Below are 24,028 nucleotides of genomic sequence, written 5' to 3'. Positions count from 1 at the left end.
TTCGGGACATGCTCGGGACATATTCGGGACATCTTCGGGACATCTTCGGGACATCTTCGGGACATGCTCGGGACATGCTCGGGACATCTTCGGGACATGCTCGGGACATCTTCGGGACATGCTCGGGACATGCTCGGGACATCTTCGGGACATACTCGGGACATCTTCGGGACATGCTCGGGACATCTTCGGGACATGCTCGGGACATCTTCGGGACATGCCTTGGACATCTTCGGGACATGCTCGGGACATATTCGGGACATGCTCGGGACATGCTCGGGACATCTTCGGGACATGCTCGGGACATGCTCGGGACATCTTCGGGACATGCTCAGGACATCTTCGGGACATGCTCGGGACATATTCGAGACATGCTCGGGACATGCTCGGGACATCTTCGGGACATGCTCGGGACATCTTCGGGACATGCTCGGGACATATTCGGGACATGCTCGGGACATGCTCGGGACATCTTCGGGACATGCTCGGGACATGCTCGGGACATCTTCGGGATATGCTCGGGACATGCTCGGGACATCTTCGGGACATGCTCGGGACATCTTCGGGACATGCTCGGGACATGCTCGGGACATCTTCGGGACATGCTCGGGACATCTTCGGGACATGCTCATGACATCTTCGGGACATGCTCGTTACATCTTCGGGACATGCTCGGGACATACTCGGGACATGCTCGGGACATGCTCCGGACATCTTCGGGACATGCTCGGGACATCTTCGGGACATGCTCGGGACATGCTCGGGACATCTTCGCGATATGCTCGGGACATCTTCGGGACATCTTCGGGACATCTTCGGGACATGCTCGGGACATCTTCGGGACATGCTCGGGACATGCTCGGGACATCTTCGGGATATGCTCGTTACATGCTCGGGACATCTTCGGGACATGCTCGGGACATCTTCGGGACATGCTCGGGACATGCTCGGGACATGCTCGGGAAATCTTCGGGACATGCTCTGGACATGCTCGGGACATGCTCGGGACATCTTCGGGACATGCTCGGGACATCTTCGGGACATGCTCGGGACATCTTCGGGACATCTTCGGGACATGCTCGGGACATATTCGGGACATCTTCGGGACATCTTCGGGACATCTTCGGGACATGCTCGGGACATGCTCGGGACATCTTCGGGACATGCTCGGGACATCTTCGGGACATGCTCGGGACATGCTCGGGACATCTTCGGGACATACTCGGGACATCTTCGGGACATGCTCGGGACATCTTCGGGACATGCCTTGGACATCTTCGGGACATGCTCGGGACATATTCGGGACATGCTCGGGACATGCTCGGGACATCTTCGGGACATGCTCGGGACATGCTCGGGACATCTTCGGGACATGCTCAGGACATCTTCGGGAATTGCTCGGGACATATTCGAGACATGCTCGGGACATGCTCGGGACATCTTCGGGACATGCTCGGGACATCTTCGGGACATGCTCGGGACATGCTCGGGACATCTTCGGGACATGCTCGGGACATCTTCGGGACATGCTCGGGACATGCTCGGGACATGCTCGGGAAATCTTCGGGACATGCTCGGGACATCTTCGGGACATGCTCGGGACATGCTCGGGACATCTTCGGGACATGCTCAGGACATCTTCGGGACATGCTCGGGACATCTTCGGGACATGCTCGGGACATATTCGAGACATGCTCGGGACATGCTCGGGACAAGCTCGGGACATCTTCGGGACATGCTCGGGACATGCTCGGGACATCTTCGGGACATACTCGGACATCTTCGGGACATGCTCGGGACATCTTCGGGACATGCTCGGGACATACTCGGGACATATTCGGGACATGCTCGGGACATCTTCGGGACATGCCTTGGACATCTTCGGGACATGCTCGGGACATATTCGGGACATGCTCGGGACATGCTCGGGACATCTTCGGGACATGCTCGGGACATGCTCGGGACATCTTCGGGACATGCTCAGGACATCTTCGGGACATGCTCGGGACATATTCGAGACATGCTCGAGACATGCTCCGGACATCTTCGGGACATGCTCGGGACATCTTCGGGACATGCTCGGGACATGCTCGGGACATGCTCGGGACATCTTCGGGACATGCTCGGGACATGCTCGGGACATGCTCGGGAAATCTTCGGGACATGCTCGGGACATGCTCGGGACATATTCGAGACATGCTCGGGACATGCTCGGGACATCTTCGGGACATGCTCGGGACATCTTCGGGACATGCTCATGACATCTTCGGGACATGCTCGTAACATCTTCGGGACATGCTCGGGACATACTCGGGACATGCTCGGGACATGCTCGGGACATCTTCGGGACATGCGCGGGACATCTTCGGGACATGCTCGGGACATGCTCGGGACATGCTCGGGACATGCTCGGGACATGCTCGGGACATGCTCGGGACATGCTCGGGACATCTTCGGGACATGCTCGGGACATCTTCGGGACATGCTCGGGACATGCTCGGGACATCTTCGGGACATCTTCGGGATATGCTCGTTACATGCTCGGGACATCTTCGGGACATGCTCGGGACATCTTCGGGACATGCTCGGGACATGCTCGGGACATGCTCGGGACATCTTCGGGACATGCTCGGGACATCTTCGGGACATGCTCGGGACATCTTCGGGACATGCTCGGGACATCTTCGGGACATCTTCGGGACATCTTCGGGACATGCTCGGGACATCTTCGGGACATGCTCGGGACATGCTCGGGACATCTTCGGGACATGCTCGGGACATCTTCGGGACATGCTCGGGACATGCTCGGGACATCTTCCGGACATCTTCGGGATATGCTCGTTACATGCTCGGGACATCTTCGGGACATCTTCGGGACATGCTCGGGACATCTTCGGGACATGCTCGGGACATGCTCGGGACATGCTCGGGACATGCTCGGGACATCTTCGGGACATGCTCGGGACATCTTCGGGACATCTTCGGGACATGCTCGGGACATCTTCGGGATATGCTCGGGACATCTTCGGGACATCTTCGGGACATCTTCGGGACATCTTCGGGACATGCTCGGGACATCTTCGGGACATGCTCGGGACATCTTCGGGACATCTTCGGGACATGCTCGGGACATCTTCGGGACATGCTCGGGACATGCTCGGGACATGCTCGGGACATCTTCGGGACATGCTCGGGACATGCTTGGGACATCTTCGGGACATGCTCGGGACATCTTCGGACATGCTCGGGACATCTTCGGGACATGCTCGGGACATCTTCGGGACATGCTCGGGACATGCTCGGGACATGCTCGGGACATCTTCGGGACATGCTCGGAACATGCTCGGGACATGCTCGGGACATCTTCGGGACATGCTCGGGACATCTTCGGGACATGCTCGGGACATGCTCGGGACATGCTCGGGACATCTTCGGGACATGCTCGGGACATCTTCGGGACATCTTCGGGACATCTTCGGGACATGCTCTGGACATCTTCGGGACATGCTCGGGACATGCTCGGGACATCTTCGGGACATGCTCGGGACATGCTTGGGACATCTTCGGGACATTCTCGGGACATCTTCGGGACATGCTCGGGACATGTTCGGGACATGTCCGGGACATGCTCGGGACATCTTCGGGACATGCTCGGGACATGCTCGGGACATCTTCGGGACATGCTCGGGACATCTTCGGGACATGCTCGGGACATGCTCGGGACATGCTCGGGACATGCTCGGGACATGCTCGGGACATGCTCGGGACATCTTCGGGACATGCTCGGGACATCTTCGGGACATCTTCGGGATATGCTCGGGACATCTTCGGGACATGCTCGGGACATCTTCGGGACATGCTCGGGACATCTTCGGGACATCTTCGGGACATGCTCGGGACATCTTCGGGACATGCTCGGGACATGCTCGGGACATGCTCGGGACATCTTCGTTACATGCTCGGAACATGCTCGGGACATGCTCGGGACATCTTCGGGACATGCTCGGGACATCTTCGGGACATGCTCGGGACATGCTCGGGACATGGTCGGGACTTCTTCGGGACATCTTCGGGGCATGCTCGGGACATGTTCGGGACATGCTCGGGACATCTTCGGGACATGCTGGGGACATATTCGGGACATGCTCGGGACATCTTCGGGACATGCTCGGGACATCTACGGGACATGCTCGGGACATGCTCGGGACATGCTCGGACATATTCGGGACATATTCGGTACATGCTCGGGACATGCTCGGGACATGCTCGGGACATCTTCGGGACATGCTCGCGACATCTGCGGGACATGCTCGGGACATGCTCGGGACATGCTTGGGACATACTCGGGACATGCTCGGGACATGCTCGGGACATCTTCGGGACATGCTCGCTACATCTTCGGGACATGCTCGGGACATCTTCGGGACATGCTCGGGACATGCTCGGGACATACTCGGGACATGCTCGGGACATGCTCGGGACATGCTCGGGACATCTTCGGGACATGCTCGCTACATCTTCGGGACATGCTCGGGACATCTTCGGGACATGCTCGGGACATGCTCGGGACATCTTCATGACATGCTCGGGACATCTTCGGGACATGCTCGGGACATCTTCGGGACATATTCGGGACATCTTTGGGACATGCTCGGGACATATTCGGGACATTGTCGGGACATCTTCTGGACATGCTCCTGACATCTTCGGGACATGCTCGGAACATCTTCGGGACATCCCTACTAACAATTTTGCTTCTATAATGCTTTACAGAAGCAACAATTGCATCTGTTAAGCTTTATATAACCAAAATTGTTTGTCGGGATGCTCGGGACATCTTCGGGACATGCTCGGGACATCAGCATGTCCCGAAGATTTCCCGAGCATGTCCCCAGCATGTCCCGAATATGTCCCCAGCATGTCCCGCAGATGTCCAGAGCATGTCCCGAAGATGTCCCGAGAATGTCCCGAAGATGTCCCGAGCATGTCCCGAGCATGTCCCGAAGATGTCCTGAGCATATGTCCCGAGCATGTCCCGAAGATGTCCCGAAGATGTCCCGAGCATGTCCCGAGCTTGTCCCGAAGATGTCCCGAGCATGTCCCGAAGATGTTAAGCCCAGGAAAATATCTTCGGTCTAAACAACTAAGCCCACGAGAAAATCGACTACAAAGTTTGGAGCATCTGAATTTCACCCTTTTTTTATGTATTTTAGCATGAAAATTGAAAATTAACTACCGTTGCTGAATAATCTATCGATTCAAATGTTAAAACTCCTTTTTTGATGTTGGAAATCTGTTTAATTAACGTTTTTCTGTTTTGAAATAGAACATTTATGTGATTTCCTTGCATTTCGAGTTGATTTTATTGTTCTATGTTCGACATACAACATTATAGTAATGAAAATAACCAACTTACAGTCAAGACAAACAATATTTTTGGAGTATTATATTTTAAGCTTTTTGTTGTTGTTTTTTTTATTAAAAAACATAAATTAAATGAAGTGCATCATGCCCAAACAAGTTCAAAGATTTCAAATTAGTATCTCCCAAGAAATTATCAAAAAAAAAATTATAATTACACAGCAATTATTTAAATAAACTATTGCTGATTATTGTCAGTAACTATTTCAAAAAAGCCATAATCGACCTTTCAATATTGCTTTAAAGGATTTTATTTTGGAGTCCGGCAGCTTATTTATAAATGTAAAATATTCTATGTAAAGCCTAGTATACAGTTCTTCTAGCAAAAAAAAAAAACCAATGCATTTTTTATGGGAGAGATTTTTTCCCAAAACAAATATTTTTTAACTCACCACAGCTGTAAACCAAAATTGAAAAAAAAAAATTATACTCACCACGATTTTTTTTCTCGCAAAACAATGTGCAGCCCATTGTTTTTGAGGAAAAAAACTTACAACTGTCATCTGTTAAACACAGATATTTTTTTTTTTTTTTTCAAGAAAAAAAATTTTTTTTTACCACTCATTTTTTTTTATCGAAAAGAACTGTATACTAGACTTAAGCCTGGTACGCTGCTCGCGCTAAATTTTAGCTCCCATACAAATTATCTAAAATTTTTAGCCTAGATAAAATGGATCCCATACAAGTTATCGATAACTTGTATGGGAATTTTATCTCAGCTAAAATTCAGCGCGAGCTGCGTACCAGGCTTTAACTTAAAAGTAGTCATTTTTGTATGGGGTTCAAATTAGGCAAATTGTTCTATGTCAACTAAGAACTTTATAGTACTGAGTATAAGCCATTCGAAAAGTGAATATTTTGTGGACACAGTCTTGAAGCCATTGAAAAGACGAAAATTTTGATAAAAAAAAAGTCATTTTTAGTAGCACAAAATGTACTTAAAAAATTCCCTAAGGGAAATTTTATTTTACCAAAAAAAAAACCTCCTACATCCCTGCAAAAAATCAATATCACTCGCAGCCAACTTCACTTTTCATCTGTCAAACAATTTTTTTTTTTTTACAAATACAAAAAGAAAAGAGTTGACTTTGCGAGTGCAGGTTTTTTTCATTATACTCTCTTGTTATATATTTCTTTTGTGTTCTTCGTTGTGTAGAAAAAAAGTTACAATTTTTTTTTTGCAATTGAAAAGAAAACCCTTTTCCTCAAAATTAAACGAGTTTAAATCGAGAATTACAAATAAAAGAAAAAAAACCCATCCCAAATGCGTAGTGATTGTATATTTTTCAACAAAATTTACAAATAACCTTTATACCAAATAGCCTATTTTGGTGTCTCGTTTTGTTACCCCACCCAGCTCCGAATGCATACTACCAACCAAAGGTGCACTTAAGCCCGTGTGTGCTTCACATTTTTTCTTTATTGTTGTGTATTGCCTTTGTGAGTTGCGAGCTAAGTTGGTCCCCCAAGGTGCTCCATCATCAAATGTAAAAAGGAAAAATCCATCTGTGATTTGTGAAACAGCTGCAAGGAAAAAATTAGAAAAAGAACAAAATGTCAGCAGACTCTGATATGGATTATTCGGATAATGATTGCGAGTACGATGATTATTACAACTCAGGTGAGTCCTGCGATAACCATCATCATCTTCATCATCAAAACCACCCTTTTTCTGTGTGTGTTTGTTATGTAGTTCTGGTGCACTCCAGTCCAATCTTTTTTTTTTTTTATAAATATTGATTTTTCATTCCTCTTTTTTCCTCCTCATCATAAAAGACGAAGTTGGTTGGAAAATGAACTGAGAAAAACGCTCCAACAAACGAAAAAATCAATAAAATACTCATCGTTGGGTCGTTGTCGTAATCTGGTTTCTCTCGTAGTTTTGCTGCTGCTTCTGCTGCGTTTTCTGCTACATCATGTGTTTAACTCTGTTTTGGTTTGTTTTTTTTTTTTTATTATCCCTTATTTTCTAGCCTCCACTGATTTACTTTTCGTGGTTTGGCATTCGAAAAGTTTATTGCCATTGAAACTATACACAAACTCCAAATTGATATAAATTGGCCTTCGTTTTTGGTGTTTTTTGTTTCTCCCCTTTTTTCATTTTTTTGTATATATGAAAATATATAGTTCCAATCTATGTTACTGATGTTTCTTTTTTGTTTTTACCTGTCGTTTGTTGTCTGTTGGTCGTCTACCTAAATACAGCGTTACCGTTGAAAATTTTTGAAAAGTAGCTAAAATAATCGCTTTCAGAACAAAAAGTTCGCAAATCAGAAAAAAACAAAAAAGTTGTATTATAACGAGGTTTTTTTTAACAACAACAAAATAATTAGTTGAGAAGCTAAAAAAAGTTTTCATTTTACTAATATATAAAGTAGAGATGCCGCGAACAATTAGGCCACTATTCGGTATTCGGCCTATTCGGCCTATTTTTCTGGTATTCGGTATTCGGCCGAATAGTTTAACTATTCGCCTGAATACCGAATACCAAATGGAGAAGAAAAAAGACTTAAATTATAATACCAAAATGTGTGTTTTATTAAAAAATTGTAATTTTAGTACTTGTAATCTACTAAAGGCAAGTTGTGGTGAATGAAAACTATTTGTTCCGCATTTGTTGTGTAGTAAACGATTACGTTTATCTTCGTAGACTATTCCTGCTTGGAAAAATAGTCTTTTACTGTAAACACTTGTCCCAGGAGAGGAAAGGTAGACTTTAGCAAATGTTGTAAAAATTGGAAATTTTGTAGTATGTGTTGACCACCACTTGTAAGGGTCCGCTGTTCGATCTTGGCGAACAGTCCTCATATCAGTGTTGCCATGAAAATGTTTTGAAAAATCTGCTGAAACGACGAAAAAAAATTTTCAATGCAGACTTTTTTTTTTAAATTTGGGACACTCAATTTGAAAGTTTGCGAACAGGTGTCAGCAAAATTAATAACGAGAATATTTTTCCTCGCTCAAATTGTTAAATTTTCTTAATAGTTGTATTGTTATCCATTTTCCTCTATAAAATTAAAATCGTACTGAATTTTTGTTACCTACAATTTGCATTTGAGAAAATGAAATGTAAAAATCAAGAAGGAAATTTATACAACGTTATGAACAAACTCCAGCTGATTTGAAAACTATAGTTAAATAATAGAAAAAATTGATAGTTTTGGCAAAATAAATGATGTCTTAATTCATCCTAGGCCTTACTTTAATTACCATTTTATTAGATTTTTTGGAAACGTTAATTATTTATTTCCAATTTTTGTCTTCTTCCCAAAGCCTGAATAATTCAATCTTGTTGATGCGACATTTGAAATGAGATAGTTTGCGTAATTATCTCAATTGGGCTCTAGTAAAAACAGGCTATTAAACACTGTTAAGATTGATATCTTCAAGCTGAGTATAAATCACAGAGCCTAAGTGCTTATATTCAGAAAGTGAATTTGTGTTGATTAAGCCTAATCACCTTGATTGGAAAGCTCGCGTTATTTAACCCCCTGAAAACCATATAAATCCGCTATTTAAAGCTGCCAGACTTTTGAATTCGTTCGTTAATAAAGCCCATAAGGCTATAAAACTGGATACTCACATTTCTGTTATACATCCACTCCCAAAATTTGCTTTGGGCTCTTAGACTATATTGTTTTTGCCAAAGATACCAAAGATCACTTGCACATTCGCTTTCCCAGTTGACACCAAAGAATTCCAATTAACAAAACTGACCAAATCAACCACCAACCAATAGCAAAATTTGTCAACTTAAACCCGAAAAAATACGCGCCTACTTGAGTATTGAGTCTGCCTGATAATATATTTGACATCACAATGATCAAACATTCATATTTTTCGACAGAAAAAACAAAAAAAAAAAACATAAAAAATGTTTCACAACAATAGAACACTTTGATTTTCAACAAAAAATTGCGATTAAAAAACATTGTTTGGTCTTAGAATGTTAAAAATTTAGAATTATATGTATTTTTCAATAGTGAATTATAAAAAAAAATTAAAAAAAAATGTTTTCTCAGAAATAAAAAAAAAGTTTATGGTGGACAAACCTTACCATTAATGTGTTTGAAAAATAGATGTTGGCCGATTCTCAGACCTACCCGATATGTGTACAAAGTTTCATATAAATCGGTCCAGCCGTTTCAGAAGAGTTTGATAACAAACACTGCGACAAGAGATTTTTATATATTAGAATAATATATTTAACCTTAAAAATAAAACAATTACCAATATTTAACAAAAAAAAAGTCGTTTTAGACCAGTGCCAATCCGGTTTTCAGAGGGCAAAAGTTGAACAAATTATTAGCAGCATAAGGGTGGTGAGAAAATTTAGGATAAATGGTATATGAAAGGGGAAAAATAAATTGCCCACAAAAAAATTGGGGGAAAGGGGGTGGGTGGGCGAAAAAGTGGGGTGGGTGTCAAAAATCATGGTTTTTTACGATTTATGTCAAAACTAGATGTCCTATCGAAAAAAGTCAAATGCAAAAGTTGTAGGTAATATCTCAAAAACGTGATGTGATAGATTTTTTCTGACTTCGGATTCGAGTTCAGCGCACAAAAAACCATTAGAAAAATATACTTTGGTTTTTATAAAAAAAAACTTTTTGACTAGTGAATTCGAACAAGGCATTCGATTTTTTCTTCCCTGTTCGAATTCACTAGTCAAAAAGTTTGTTTTAAAGAAATCAAAGTTTATTTTTCTAATGGTTTTTTGTGCGCTGAGCTCGAATCCGAAGTCAGAAAAAATCTATCACATCACGTTTTCTGAGATATTACCATGCAAAACCTCACAAAAATAGTGTTTTGGATGTTCAAAATTCAATATCTCAAAAACTTTTCACGTTAGAGCTATTCTAATGCTAGATTTAAATTAAGAAGGTCAAAGGCCATTAGAAAAGTATAATTTAGTTTCTATGGAAAATTATTTCTCGCCAATATTACTGTCATTTACGGAAAAATCAATCTTAAAAATCATTTTTTTGTCTTTTTCAATTTTTCTCAATATTTTCTAAAACAAAAGTATAGTTTTTCCACACAATCTTAAATAATAGGTTTTAATCTAAATAATTTCATTCCAAACTTTTCAAAAATCAAACATTTTTTCGGTAACTTTTTTGATTGAAAAATAGGCTATTTTTTTCAAATTAAATTCGTCAAAAATCCAAAAATTCACTTTTTGCTCAAAAAACATTTTAAGTAGATAGAAAACATAACAAAGTAGTTTTTAACCAAGTTTTGTTAAAATCCAATCATTTTTGTAAAAGATAAAAATAAAAAATCAAAAAATCGTATTTTTGCATTTTTTCCAATATTTTTGTGGTTATAGAAAAAAATTGTTTGAGTAAAAGTTGTAGACATTTATACTACCTACAACTTTTGCATTTGACTTTTTTCGATAGGACATCTAGTTTTGACATAAATCGTAAAAAACCATGATTTTTGACACAAACCCCACTTTTTCGCCCACCCACCCCCTTTCCCCACATTTTTTGGGGGCAATTTATTTTTCCCCTTTCATATACCATTTATCCTAAATTTTCCCACCACCCATATGCTGCTAATAATTTTTTTATTTTCAAAAATTATTGGCACTGGTCTATTTGTGGTTCTAACAGAATAAAATGTTTTTTTACTCGACTTAGGTCCAATTTATTCACACTCCATTAAATTTAAAGTCGCCATTAAAAATGGGAAATTTTAAAATTTGTAAGCGATTTGACAGTTTTATAATTTTTAATGGAGCCTTTAAAAATAATGGAGAGTGAATAAATTGGACCTTAATCATTTACTAATAAAACACGGCTAGTCAAACACTCCAGTAAACTAGCCGGTTGCATTATAAATGCCAGGAATTTTTAATCCTCAAACGACAGACGTCAAAAAAGGCACAGCAAAAATCAACTCGTGAAAAGTCGGCATTACCCATTCCATGTTTTCTTTAATCCGCTGTATTTTGCTTTCCAACAAAAGTAGTAAAAGTCAGAAATATTTTTCACAATTAACTCCGAACTACAGCAAATATGCATTTGGCAAATTTGAGAACTACAATTCCTGCCACAAAAGATATTTAGTAGGAATTAAAAAACTTAACCATGTTGCTGAAAAATAAATGAATTGAAATTAATGAATAAAATGAGAGAACAAAAAAACAACTGTCAAGAACATTATATTTTTAATTTTCTCAACAATTTTATGAATACAAGTTGACTTAGTTAATGTTTTTCTTCCAAATTCCATTGAAATGGCTGATCTCAGAGCTAATGCAACATCTTTTTGAGAGATAGAAAAAAGTCGCTATTATGAAATTTTAAAAAGGTCGCTTTTAATAAAAAGTCGTCACTTGGTCGCTCAGACCTTAGGCTTAACGGTAACGCTGCCTAAATCACTTACCTAGATTGTTACTCTATCTGCTCTCCTTAGTACCTACACACAGGTAATTATTACCTGTTTAAATATTCGACCCAACTATTTATTTCCCATTTATCGCTGGTTTTTACTTGAAGTCTTTTGTCAAGATTCGAAGATGATTTTAAATCAAGGTCAGGGTGCAATGGCACTTTCACACAATGACGACAATTTCAATGTCTAGCACTATTTTTTTTTTTTAAGGCTTGAAAGGTTTTTTTCGCAGCAAGCAAGTTCATATACCTTTATGTGAGTTTATGTCGTGTCTGTTTGGAGTACAAAGAAACACACATTATTCTGTTGTGTATTGTTTCATTGAATGTGTGTTTGTGTACATTTGCGTCATTGCTGAATCAAAAGGCATCAAATGGTTGATTAACTTAAGTGCGATTTAAATATACGACAACGACGATGTAGCGTATATAAAAGGCACGTTTTTCACGTAATTGATATTTGATGATGAAAATCCCTATAATCTCTATATTTTCATTTCAACAAACCAATCAAACCGTCAAAGGTTTTTGAAATAAAAAAATAATATTTTTGTTTGTTTTGTATTTTAGCAGGTTTTTTTGGGTGGACGTTGGTCGAATACATACAACGAATGGGTTAAACTTATTTTAATTGATTTAATTTATAAATGTTATGATAGATTATAGTAGGAAATATAAAATTTAAAAAAAAGCACGCATGAGTGCGGAACAAATTGATAAAAAAAACACATACATAAATAAAATTTTGTCATTAAGGGCGAAACTTAAATAATTTTTGTAGAACATAAACTCTTATTATCTACTTTTTCCTCTGCGTAAACTGTCACATGAGTATTTATGTTGGACATAATACATAAATGCTTAAGTTTCGATTCAGCAAACGGCTCTCAGAGGAATTTTTATGATTAAAAACTGAATTTATTAAAAAAATTTAATGTAGTCATTAGTCAATGGTAGGGGTCCCGGTTTACCCGGGACTGTCCCGTATTTTTTATTTAAGAAACCCGGGACGTATAAGTGCCCCGTATTTTGTAATTTGTCCCGTGATTGTCCCGTATTTGCACATTCTCTGATTTTTGTATTCAATATTTTAAATACTTTGTACGGAAAAAAAAGAAATAGTGGTTGGAAATTAAAATTTTTCGTTGTGCTGGTTTTGTATGAAAATTTTCGTTTCGCCTCTAGACTAGGCTATAGTTTTTTTTAAATGTTCGTCAATTATTTAGTTCAAGCTTCTGTTCTGGTTGCTACACCAGGAAAAATGTATTCGATTAAAGAACAACATATGGAAGAGTAAATAACCCAGATAAGTTTCAAGGCTTTCAAGGACATGTTAAAAATTGTGTTAAAGATCATGCAATTTCAAAATCATTTAAAATAAAATTAAAATGTTAAAAAGCAGCCCTCCCGATTTTGATTAAAAAAATATTTTTTTTTGAAGTTATTAGCAGACATTATTATAAAACCATTTTCTTGATTTCTGATTTCGTAAACGATTAAATGATTTCAACAAAAACGCTTCAAAAAAATCGTTCTTGATATCAAAATAAGAAAAAATTATGAAAAATCATTGAAAAAAAATTGAATTTTTTTTTGAAAAATCAATATTTTCAAAACGATCCAATGAATTTTGTATCTGTCCCGGGTTTGGCTTCCAGAAATATGGTCACCGTAACTATAGGGCAAGTTTAAGATTCGTAAAAAGAATCGAACTCGAGATAACAATCAGACATGACATTACTATGAAAGAGAATGCTAAAAAAGTGGGTCCCGCAATTCCCGCCTGTCTATTTGTCTGTCCCTATTCCCTAGAGGGGAAATTGAATTTATTTTTGGACCAAAATTAACGGTACTTGCCATATGACTAAAATGGAAGAGGTTAAGTATTTTTCTCAAAAACGACTCTAACGATTTTGATTACAAAAAATATCTACATGTACTGTGGCAACTACTTTTGAAACAAAAAGAAAATAGAACCGTTTTCTTGATTTCCGACTTTTAAACGACTTAGTCGATCTTAGCGAAAAATTTTATATAGTAACCGTAATATTAAAATGTCTTAAAATTTTCAAAATTTTCAGTTTTGGATTTTTTAAAAAAATTTCAAATTTTGTTGTTGTTTTGAAAAACCAATTTTTTGAAAACGAGTTATTTTTTTTTTATGTAGCATACCAAATATTTTTCTGAAACTTTTCTGAAGTTTTTATAAAGAAAAAAAAAAACAATTAAAAAAAACGGTTCCTACAATTTTCGAGAAAAAAAAAATCAAAAAATTCTTTTTTATACAAGTCACTAAACTGCATACTCAGTTTAAAAAACTTAAATCATTCAAAAGGTTGTTTTCGTTGTTTTAAAAACACTTTTTAATCCTTTTTTGCAGTTCTTGTAAAATCAATGACAGAATTGAATTTAAAACTAGTAAAGAATTAAAACTAAACTAATTAAATTTTTTGTTTTACATATATAAACGCTATAAGAAACTTAAACATTTTAAGCAGCTTTTAGCATAAGAGCAAGTTTATGCATTTTATTTTATAAAACAGTATAAGCACAGGACATTCGAAGGCAACACAAAAAAGAGACCTCCACTCCAGATCCTCAGAAGAAAATTTGATTGGCTTTTGAAGAGATGCTATGGTCCCAAACTATAAGTTTGTGAAAAACTACAAAATACGTTCATCTTTGTAGTAAAAAAAGTTGAGTAGGTGAACATTGTAAAATGAGCAGAACGTAATATCGAATTAAATCACCGGAAAAAAAACATTGCCAATATGTCTGACTGTCTAGGTGCCATAAAATCACTTAATTCCTACACAATTGACTTCAAGCTAGTATTGGAGTGTATAAAAAACCTCAACGACCTTGGCAAGACAAACAAAGTCACTGTCGGGAACGAGAAGGCAAAAGCGCCCCCTTTAATGAAAAAAAAAAAAAAAACTGCCAAAACTGAGACATTCCAAAATGCTTCTCGGCAATTACAACCAAGAACGTTTCAAATTCTGTATCAGCTTGAGTAGGAATAACCTCAGGATAGTCAGAGGTCTCCTCACGGGCCACTGAAGAAGCCATCTGATATATTTTTTTTTTCAACACTAGTGGTTTAGCCAGGTAGCCCTCGTTGACTGGCTTTGCCACGGTTTACAGGCAAGCATTCGGCCTTATCACGTATTCCATTCGTATCGGAAATTTGCTACGATTCCCACAAAAACAATCACGGAATCCGTTCATAATGGAAAATTTCATACAAATTGTCTCTACGATTGGATTTTGTGATTGTTGTTTCGTGAATCGTAGAAAATTTCCGATACGAATTCGTGGTAACGCCGATAAATTTACAAACTATCTTCTCTTGGGATCTCTACAAAATTTCAATGTATTACTGTGTGCTAATGACCTAGTAAATCTTGAGCAGAAATAATTTTAAAAAATGACCAAAATTACTTTATAAATTTATCACCTAGAAAGGGCTTCTCTTCAATTAAAATATTTGTTTCAATTCATATCAAATTTGTTAAATATTGAATCGATGAGTGAAAGAACCGTTAAAGTCCAAAAAAATCACTTTTGAGTTGAGTATGCAGATATGCTCTACGCGTGAAGACCTACCAATAAGCAAAATAACAGTATATTAGAGAGTCAAATTAATACAAAACAAGACCCCCAATATTTGTCCAATATTAAAAATCGTTTTTATTATTACGTTCTATATCATCAACTCCAATAGCAACAGTTGAATCAAAATTTTACGATATATGTGTGACCTACTTTTGTTTTTTAATTACATTTATTTTCGTAAATTTGACCACAACCAAAGTTCTTATTTACTTTCCCATGTTTGAATGAATTTAAAAATTTATAGCACAAAGATAAAACGCAAACAAAAGTGCAATTTAATTTATTCACCAATCGCTGTTGTTCTTGATTCTTATTTAAAAGTTTGGAATTGATCGTTTGGTATTTTAATTTATACAAATAAATAAATTAAAAAAAGAGAAACAATATTATTTCCACTTTTCTTACGTCGTCACGAGAATATTTTTTGCATAATTCAAACTTTTTTTTTTGTATCAAAATACATACGTTCGTCACTGCCCCAGGTGATTTATGCGAAGTGTTTTGATTGCATTTGCATATTAATTTAGCTACATGATGATTTTAGTCGAAGAACTAGATAAAATGATTTTAATAGAAACAAACATATCGCAACATTTTTTCAGCAAAAGTTATTTTCACTTTAACCTTTTAACGGTAAGGATTGCCTTGTTTTGAGATCAATCTTTGTATACTAGAACATTACAATGTTTGGCGATCACTTTGTAAAACAAAAGCAATTTTCTATTTGAGAGTTAAATCTTCTTAACTAATTGTAAACGCGACTTCGTTCTTTTGGGTTACTCTCTTTAAAATAGCTTTCTCCTTCTTTAGATTCACTATCAACAAAGTTTTTTTCAATTTTTTATTGTATTCATTTCTTCAAAAATTTTAAGTATACCTTAACCCTTTAAATAATTAAAATGCAATTTTGTTGTATCATTTTAGGTGAAGATTGCGATGTGGAACGAATAGATCCAAGAAAAACAGATCCAGAATACTTCGAATATGATTGTCTAACAGTGGAAGAAGTTGAAAAACTTCTCAATGAATCTGTAGAAAAACTCAACACAATCCTGCAAATAACGCCATCATTGGCCAAAGTACTCCTGCTCGAGCACAAATGGAATAATAAAGAAATCACAGATAAATACCGCGAAAATGCATCAGCTTTACTTATATCAGCGCGTATCAAACCGCCTCCAACCACATCAAGTGCCGCCGCTTCATCGTTCGCCTCGTTCAGTAGTTCCTCTTACAAACACATAGCCGTATCCGCACTGTCCATTTCCGCCACAAGCATTTATCGTAGTCAAATGTGTCCCGTCTGTGCGACCACACAGCTCGGCGATAAATTTTATGCGCTCTCATGTGGTCATTCATTTTGCAAAGACTGCTGGTCAATGTATTTCGAAACACAAATCTTCCAAGGAATATCCACTCAAATAGGTTGCATGGCACAGCAGTGCAATGTTCGTGTACCCGAAGATCTCGTTCTGAATTTGGTGACGCGCCCGGTGATGCGCGATAAATACCAACAGTTTGCATTCAAAGACTATGTGAGATCTCATCCAGAGCTGCGCTTCTGTCCGGGACCGAATTGTCACATAATCGTTCGCTCTGGAGAGATATGCGCCAAACGAGCTATTTGCAAGGTGTGCAATACATCGTTTTGCTTCAAGTGTGGCATGGATTATCATGCGCCCACCGATTGTCAGATAATCAGGAAGTGGCTGACTAAGTGTGCCGATGACAGTGAAACGGCAAATTACATAAGTGCCAATACCAAAGACTGTCCCAAATGTCATATTTGCATTGAGAAGAACGGTGGCTGCAACCACATGCAGTGCTTCAATTGCAAACATGACTTTTGTTGGATGTGTCTTGGCGATTGGAAGACTCACGGCTCGGAATACTATGAGTGCTCTCGCTATAAAGACAATCCGAATATTGCCAACGAATCGATGCATGTGCAGGCGCGCGAAGCACTCAAAAAGTACCTTCATTATTATGAGCGTTGGGAGAATCATTCGAAGAGTTTGCAATTGGAACAACAGACGCTTGATCGTCTGAAAGCTAGAGTGAACGAAAAAGTGATGAAGGGGCGTGGCACATGGATTGACTGGCAATATTTATTTAATGCAGCTTCATTGCTTGCCAAATGTAGATATACACTGCAGTATACGTATCCATATGCATATTTCATGGAGGCTGGACCCAGAAAAGTTCTCTTCGAATATCAACAGGTAAAATACATTTTTTTTTTTTTTTTCATGTCTTGAATATAGTCAAATCGACAAAATTGAGGTCTTCAGGTTGGTGACCTCAATTTTGTCGATTTTATTAAGTTAACTCGAGCGATTCCTATGGACCGCTTTTTTTCTAAATCACTTTCTAATAATATACCCGGTCCTTGGAGATATACTTTAGGGCTCCAGATCTTCCCAAGTAACGCCGACTCTTCCTCGGTTTTCGGTGGTCCGATTGATTTTCAGACTAATGATTTCTGCTTTCCTCTAGATGTCATTTCATGCTGATCCCTGATCCTTTGAGAAAATAAGCATACGTCGTTTGCATAACACTGGTTTACAAGGGTTTTGTTGCCGAAACAAAAATATACTTTTCTAATGGTTTTCGGTGTGCTGAACTCGAATCCGAAGTCAGAAAGAACTAATCAGCTCCCTTTTCTGAGATATTACCGTTAGAAAATTTTTTTGAGTTATTCGGACCTTATTATTTTGTATAAGGAAAATTGTTTGAGCATATTTAGTAACAGTTTCTATAAGAACTGTTTTCCATCTTTCGATACCTATTTAAATCTTTTCAATATCTTTTGAATTGCCCGAGATATCTTAAAATTAAGTAAGTGGGTTTGGCTTCATATATCATAAAGAAGATAATGACGTTATAAAATTTATAAAAATACCAAACAACTGAGGATATCTTGGGCAGTAAGAAAGATATCGGAAAGATTTAAACAGATTTATAAAGGTGGAAAATAGTTCTTATAAAAACCGTTACCAAATATGCTCAAACAATTTTCCTTATATAAAAGAAGTACCTGGGTGACCGAGCTTTGCTCGGTATCTTTAAATGTCATAACTTTCAGTGCAAAAAGTCAAATGTAAACAGCAATTTTTTGGAGTGGGTTTGAGTTTGCAAAGACCAGTTTTTTCGCGGGTTACAAAACACCACATTCCCACTTTATAATCCAGTTTATTTACGTTTGAATACACATACGACGATCAGTAATGGATAGAAGGGTTACAGGAATCTGCATTATCGAAAATGCCTACAGCAATGAGATCCCTTTTTGTTCAAATTTTAATTTACGGGTCAGAAAGTTTTGGATAGTGTACATAAAGTTAATCTTTTTTTCAAGTTAAGCCTTGTCGGCTTGTTGTGAGTTATTTTATTTTTATACGTTAACAATAGTTGCATTTAATCAAAAGAAAAACGTAAGACAAAGGTAATGTGTGATACCTAATTAACAAATTACTTAAAAGTTTCAATACATGATCAAAAAAGTCATGATCTAAAAATTTTTGTTTAGTTATTGTAACAAAAAGAAAAAGAACAATGCGTAAAATATGGAACCATCCTTCAAAATTTTATTGAAATCGTTGAATCTGTCTCCGCGAAAAAAAACTAATGTAAGAGAAAATACTTTCAAAATGTTGTATTTGCCTAGAGGAAAAAACCCTCAAAATTTTATCGAAATCTTTAAAGCAATTACCAAAAAACTAATATGTGAGAAAAATAAGCGTAGCTGTGAGCGGATGTTTCTAAAAGTACTTCCAAAACATTTTATTCGGCTAGGGGACCAAAACCTTAAAATTTCATCGAAATCCTTAAAGTTGTTACCAAAAAAAATTCCATGTTAAAAAAGTGGGCGTGGAGGTGGGCGGATTTTTCCAAAAATACTTCCAAACTTTTTACTCACTTAGATAAACAAACTCCGAAAATTTCATCGAAATCCTTAAAGTGGTTACCAAAAAAAAATTCCATGTTAAAAAAGTGGGCGTGGCAGTGGGCGGATTTTTCCAAAAATACTTCCAAACTTTTTACTCACTTAGATAAACAAACCCTGAAAATTTCATCGAAATCGTTAGAGCCGTTCCCGAAAAAACTTATATGTTAAAAAAGTGGGCGTGGCAGTGGGCGGATTTTTCCAAAAAAACTTCCAAAACTTTTGACTCGCTAAGATAAACAAACCCTGAAAATTTCATCGAAATCGTTAGAGCCGTTTCTGAAAAAACTTATATGTTAAAAAAGTGGGCGTGGCAGTGGGCGGATTTTTCCAAAAAAAACTTCCAAAACTTTTGACTCGCTAAGATAAACAAACCCTGAAAATTTCATCGAAATCGTTAGAGCCGTTTCTGAAAAAACTTATATGTTAAAAAAGTGGGCGTGGCAGTGGGCGGATTTTTCCAAAAAAAACTTCCAAAACTTTTGACTCGCTAAGATAAACAAACCCTGAAAATTTCATCGAAATCGTTAGAGCCGTTTCTGAAAAAACTTATATGTTAAAAAAGTGGGCGTGGCAGTGGGCGGATTTTTCCAAAAAAAACTTGCAAAACTTTTGACTCGCTAAGATAAACAAACCCTGAAAATTTCATCGAAATCGTTAGAGCCGTTTCTGAAAAAACTTATATGTTAAAAAAGTGGGCGTGGCAGTGGGCGGATTTTTCCAAAAATACTTCCAAAATTTTTTACTCGCTTAGATGAACAAACCCTGAAAATTTCATCGAAATCGTTAGAGCCGTTTCCGAGATCCCAATTTTATATATATTTATATATATATATACATATATATAAACAATTTTAGCTCGTTTAAAGTTATAAGATAAGGTCCGAAGTACTGCATTTTCTAACGGTAATATTTCAAAAACGGGAGCTGATTCATTTTTTCTGACTTCGGATTCGAGTTCAGCACACCGAAAACCTTCAGAAAAGTATATTTTTGTTTCGGCTACAAAAAAAAAGTTTAATTTTGTTAACCAGTGTAATCTAGGTGTTTTAAATTAGATGTCAGACTCCATCGATTGCCTCAGTTTCCTACACAGTACATCGCTTATCACCAAGGAGAACTAAATTGGACCCAGATTTTTCTCTACGAGCGGTTGCACTAATTTGCTCGTTTTCGTAGGCGCTGCTTGTAACAGTTCTGTTCTTTAGTGTTTTGATCGCGGTACAAATCTCATCTCTAGGGGTTGCCGCTTCTTCAGGGGAACTTTATTTAGACAAAAAATTATATTATTAATGTTTAATGAAAATAATTTAAAATAATAATAAATTAACTCACTTTTTTAAATAAAAATTACAAATATTTTAACATTAAAAAAAAAAAAAAACAAATAAATAGTTTTAAAAAAAAACATTTTTAACAAAGAATAAAAGAAAAATTTACACTTCTGATAAAATTGAGTCTTTTTTTTGTCTAAATAAAGTTCCTCTGAAGAAGGCAGCAACCCCTGCAAGTTAAGTTAAGTCGGGAAAGTTAATGTAACTTGATTGTTTCATTGCAATAATCAATGCGACCAAAAAGTCCGCATCTCTACAAAATTGAGAATTTGGTGTTTGGGCAAGTCAGGTTGCAAATTTTCAGTGTTTTAAAATCGAAGCAAAATGCATTCACTGATCTTTTCCCAGGTGTGAGTTTTTTTGATTTTCTTATAGACTGTTTTACTAGCGCACCAGTTTGCGACATCTTCTGCTTCTGTGAAAACGCTTGTCACGTCGCACACTGCGGGGAACCCCCTTAGTCTTCATGTGGTATGCAGATTCCAAATTCTTCCTCTCTTTCCTTTTTGCAACGACTACCCGAATCTTTAGATCTTTTCTTTCCTTGATGCTTGCCCAGGTCCCGATGGAAAACAAAGTATTGGCTCTTGCAGACCGAAAATTCTTTCAGCAACTGATATGAAAATATTTCTCTCACCACTCCAGTGGTCTTCGATGGAGTCGGGTTCTGAGCAACAGATTGTTTTCATATCGTTAGGTTTTAGCGTGTTAACTCGGTACAGTTCGGCAGTGGCAATTCATAATTTGATTCAATTGAGCGTTCTTTGCTGAAAACCTTCGATTGTCGATCTTGTCGCCCCTGTCGTTTTTGTCGACCTTGTCGTTTCTTTTCTCTTGTCGTTCTTCGTTGTATTTTATTCACTTTTGTCGCTCTTGCCGCTTTTTTCGCTTTATAAATTCTAAAGAGCCCCAATGCGAAATTGAATTGTTTTGCAATTGAGTTTTAAAGATTTTATCAAAATCTTAAAAATAAGTTTTTTGTTTGCAAAATGTATTCACAGTAAAATTAAAAATGAAATTATTTCTTTTTCTTTAACTTTCAGGCTCAATTAGAAGCTGAAATTGAAAATCTCTCATGGAAAATAGAACGTGCCGAAACGACTGATTTAGGTGATTTGGAAAACCAAATGGATATTGCCGAAAAAAGACGAACAACTCTTCTAAAGGATTTCTTTCCAACAGATACGTTATAATAAACTTCCATAGGACGAATTATTAAAAAAACAAAAAAAAAAAAAACAAAACAAAAAAATAACCCTTTTCACATACAAACAATTTCCCAATAGCTAAGATTTTTTTCAAAATGTACAATTTATTACAACTGATCATATACAAACATTAATAACAACAACAATAATAATAATTAATTAACAAAAAAAATATTACAAATATTAAAAAAAAGGTCAATAATGCCTTTAAATTTATCAAACATTAGGGTAATTTATGAATTGGCAGGGTAATTGATGAAACCCTGGTAAATTGCTCTAACACATGTTAGTTCATGAATATTAAATGCATTTTACCCGGGTTTTATACCATTTTATAAATACCCAAAATAGTTTAGAATAGGTACAACAATTATTTTCTATTGCTTAAATTCTCAAAAAACAAAAATACAATTTGAGCTACGTAAACATAATGCATAGGGTTCCAAACAATTTATTTCACTCATGAAATCCCATTTAATTATAAGTATTTTTTGTTTTTAATTTAACTGTGTGATCGTTGTAACTCTGAGGGAGAAGGAAGGGAGTATTATTATTATGTGCTATCTGCAGTTTGACTGAGTGCAAAACAAGCAAATCAAACACAAACAAAACAAACAGCATTTTTAAATAATTGCCCATAGGTCTTGAATAGAAAATAAGTTATTGATGAATCTATTTTAATTCAAATAGTGACGACGACGTCAGTGTCACCTCCTCTGGCGGAGATAGAATATCCAATGTTCAGTTGGTTTTGTTTGTGATTCTTTTGTGCACACACATTAACCTTTGCAATGATACTTTAATTATTATAAATTACATATATACATTATATACATACATTTACACATAAAAATTTATATATTCTTTTTATTTTATTTTTTTTTATAATTTTAAAAATTTTAACAAAATTATTATTTTTCAAAAAACATTGAGTATATTATATATTATGTTCTATTATTAAGAATATAAGATGAAAATAAAAAATAATTTCTAAGATTACTATTATAATATTAATTGCAATTGAAATATGTGAAAAAATAAAATAAAACATAAGAAAAAAAAAATAAGAAATCATAGTTTATTTATTAATACAAACAATACAATTTATTTAGTTGATTTTATATTAAGAAAAAGAAAATACATACAATATTTTCTAGTAGTTAAATGTAAAACTAATATCGATACAATATGAAAGATAATGAAATCGCAAATAAAGTGTATGTAATAAGATAAAACTAATGATTAACAGTTTTATTTAAAATTATAGTTTTTGTTCTCATTTTGTGTCTGTAATCATTGATTCGTTTACATATATAAATTTACAGCAAACAGATTCACAGGATTAAAAGCAGAACTTTGGCATTTCACAAAGTTATTTACTTACCATTAAAAATAAGAAACCAATACTCTGAAGATAACTACATTGTCAGCTATAAATATAAAGTAGTAGTACGAAAGGCATTATTTCATCTTTTTTTCTTCCAAATTGGGTAAATTTTCTGCAGAAATTTGAAGCTATTTATCCTTTGTTTGTAAAGGGCCATCAATAGTGTAAAAGTTTTGAAAACAAATTTTCTCTGTAGAACACAACAAACGAATACTTTTGTTTTGGTAGCCGGGCAAATTTTACTGAGCTAGGTACTGAGTAACTACAAAAAGCACGGCTAATATGTCTAAAATATCCATGGTTCGTATATAACTCTTTAGAAGTATGTAGTAGATTTCAAAATGAACAAACGATTAATAGAACTCAAGATATTAGCGATTTTGTTTTGGGGACTTCTCTTATTTTTTTGTTTTTGTTTATTTTAATTCAAAATTCTCCAAAAATAGAGCCGATATGGTTACTTATTATCTTCAGACTTAGAGAAAATGACAGAGCATCAATCCTTATATTCAGAATGTGAAATATTCTAAATTAAGCCTAATCACATTAATTGGAGAAATCGAGTTGTTTAACCATATAAAGCCACGATTTAAAGGTGTCAGACTTTATTAGAACGCATAAGACTATAAAACTGCATACCTACTCACCTCCTTTCCCAAAATTTTGCTCTGGGCTCCAGCCTACATTGATTATTTTTGTAAAAAATTAGGAAT

The 24,028-nt window shown here is 37.1% G+C and overlaps 1 protein-coding gene across 1 annotated transcript; it reads left to right on the top strand.

The window, feature by feature from the left end:
* Positions 1 to 6,497: 6,497 nt before the first annotated feature.
* LOC129921312 (potential E3 ubiquitin-protein ligase ariadne-2) lies at positions 6,498 to 22,339 on the top strand. Its single transcript, XM_056003100.1, has 3 exons — positions 6,498 to 7,042; positions 16,365 to 17,662; positions 21,764 to 22,339. Exons 1-3 carry the CDS (start codon positions 6,976 to 6,978, stop codon positions 21,911 to 21,913), a joined length of 1,515 nt encoding a protein of 504 aa, XP_055859075.1. The 5' UTR covers positions 6,498 to 6,975; the 3' UTR covers positions 21,914 to 22,339.
* The last annotated feature ends 1,689 nt before the right edge of the window (positions 22,340 to 24,028 follow it).

This window comes from Episyrphus balteatus, chromosome 1 (assembly GCF_945859705.1).
Source record: "Episyrphus balteatus chromosome 1, idEpiBalt1.1, whole genome shotgun sequence".
Taxonomy (NCBI): domain Eukaryota; kingdom Metazoa; phylum Arthropoda; class Insecta; order Diptera; family Syrphidae; genus Episyrphus; species Episyrphus balteatus.
Note: the sequence above shows the minus strand (reverse complement) of the source record. Positions and strands in the feature narration are given on the sequence as shown.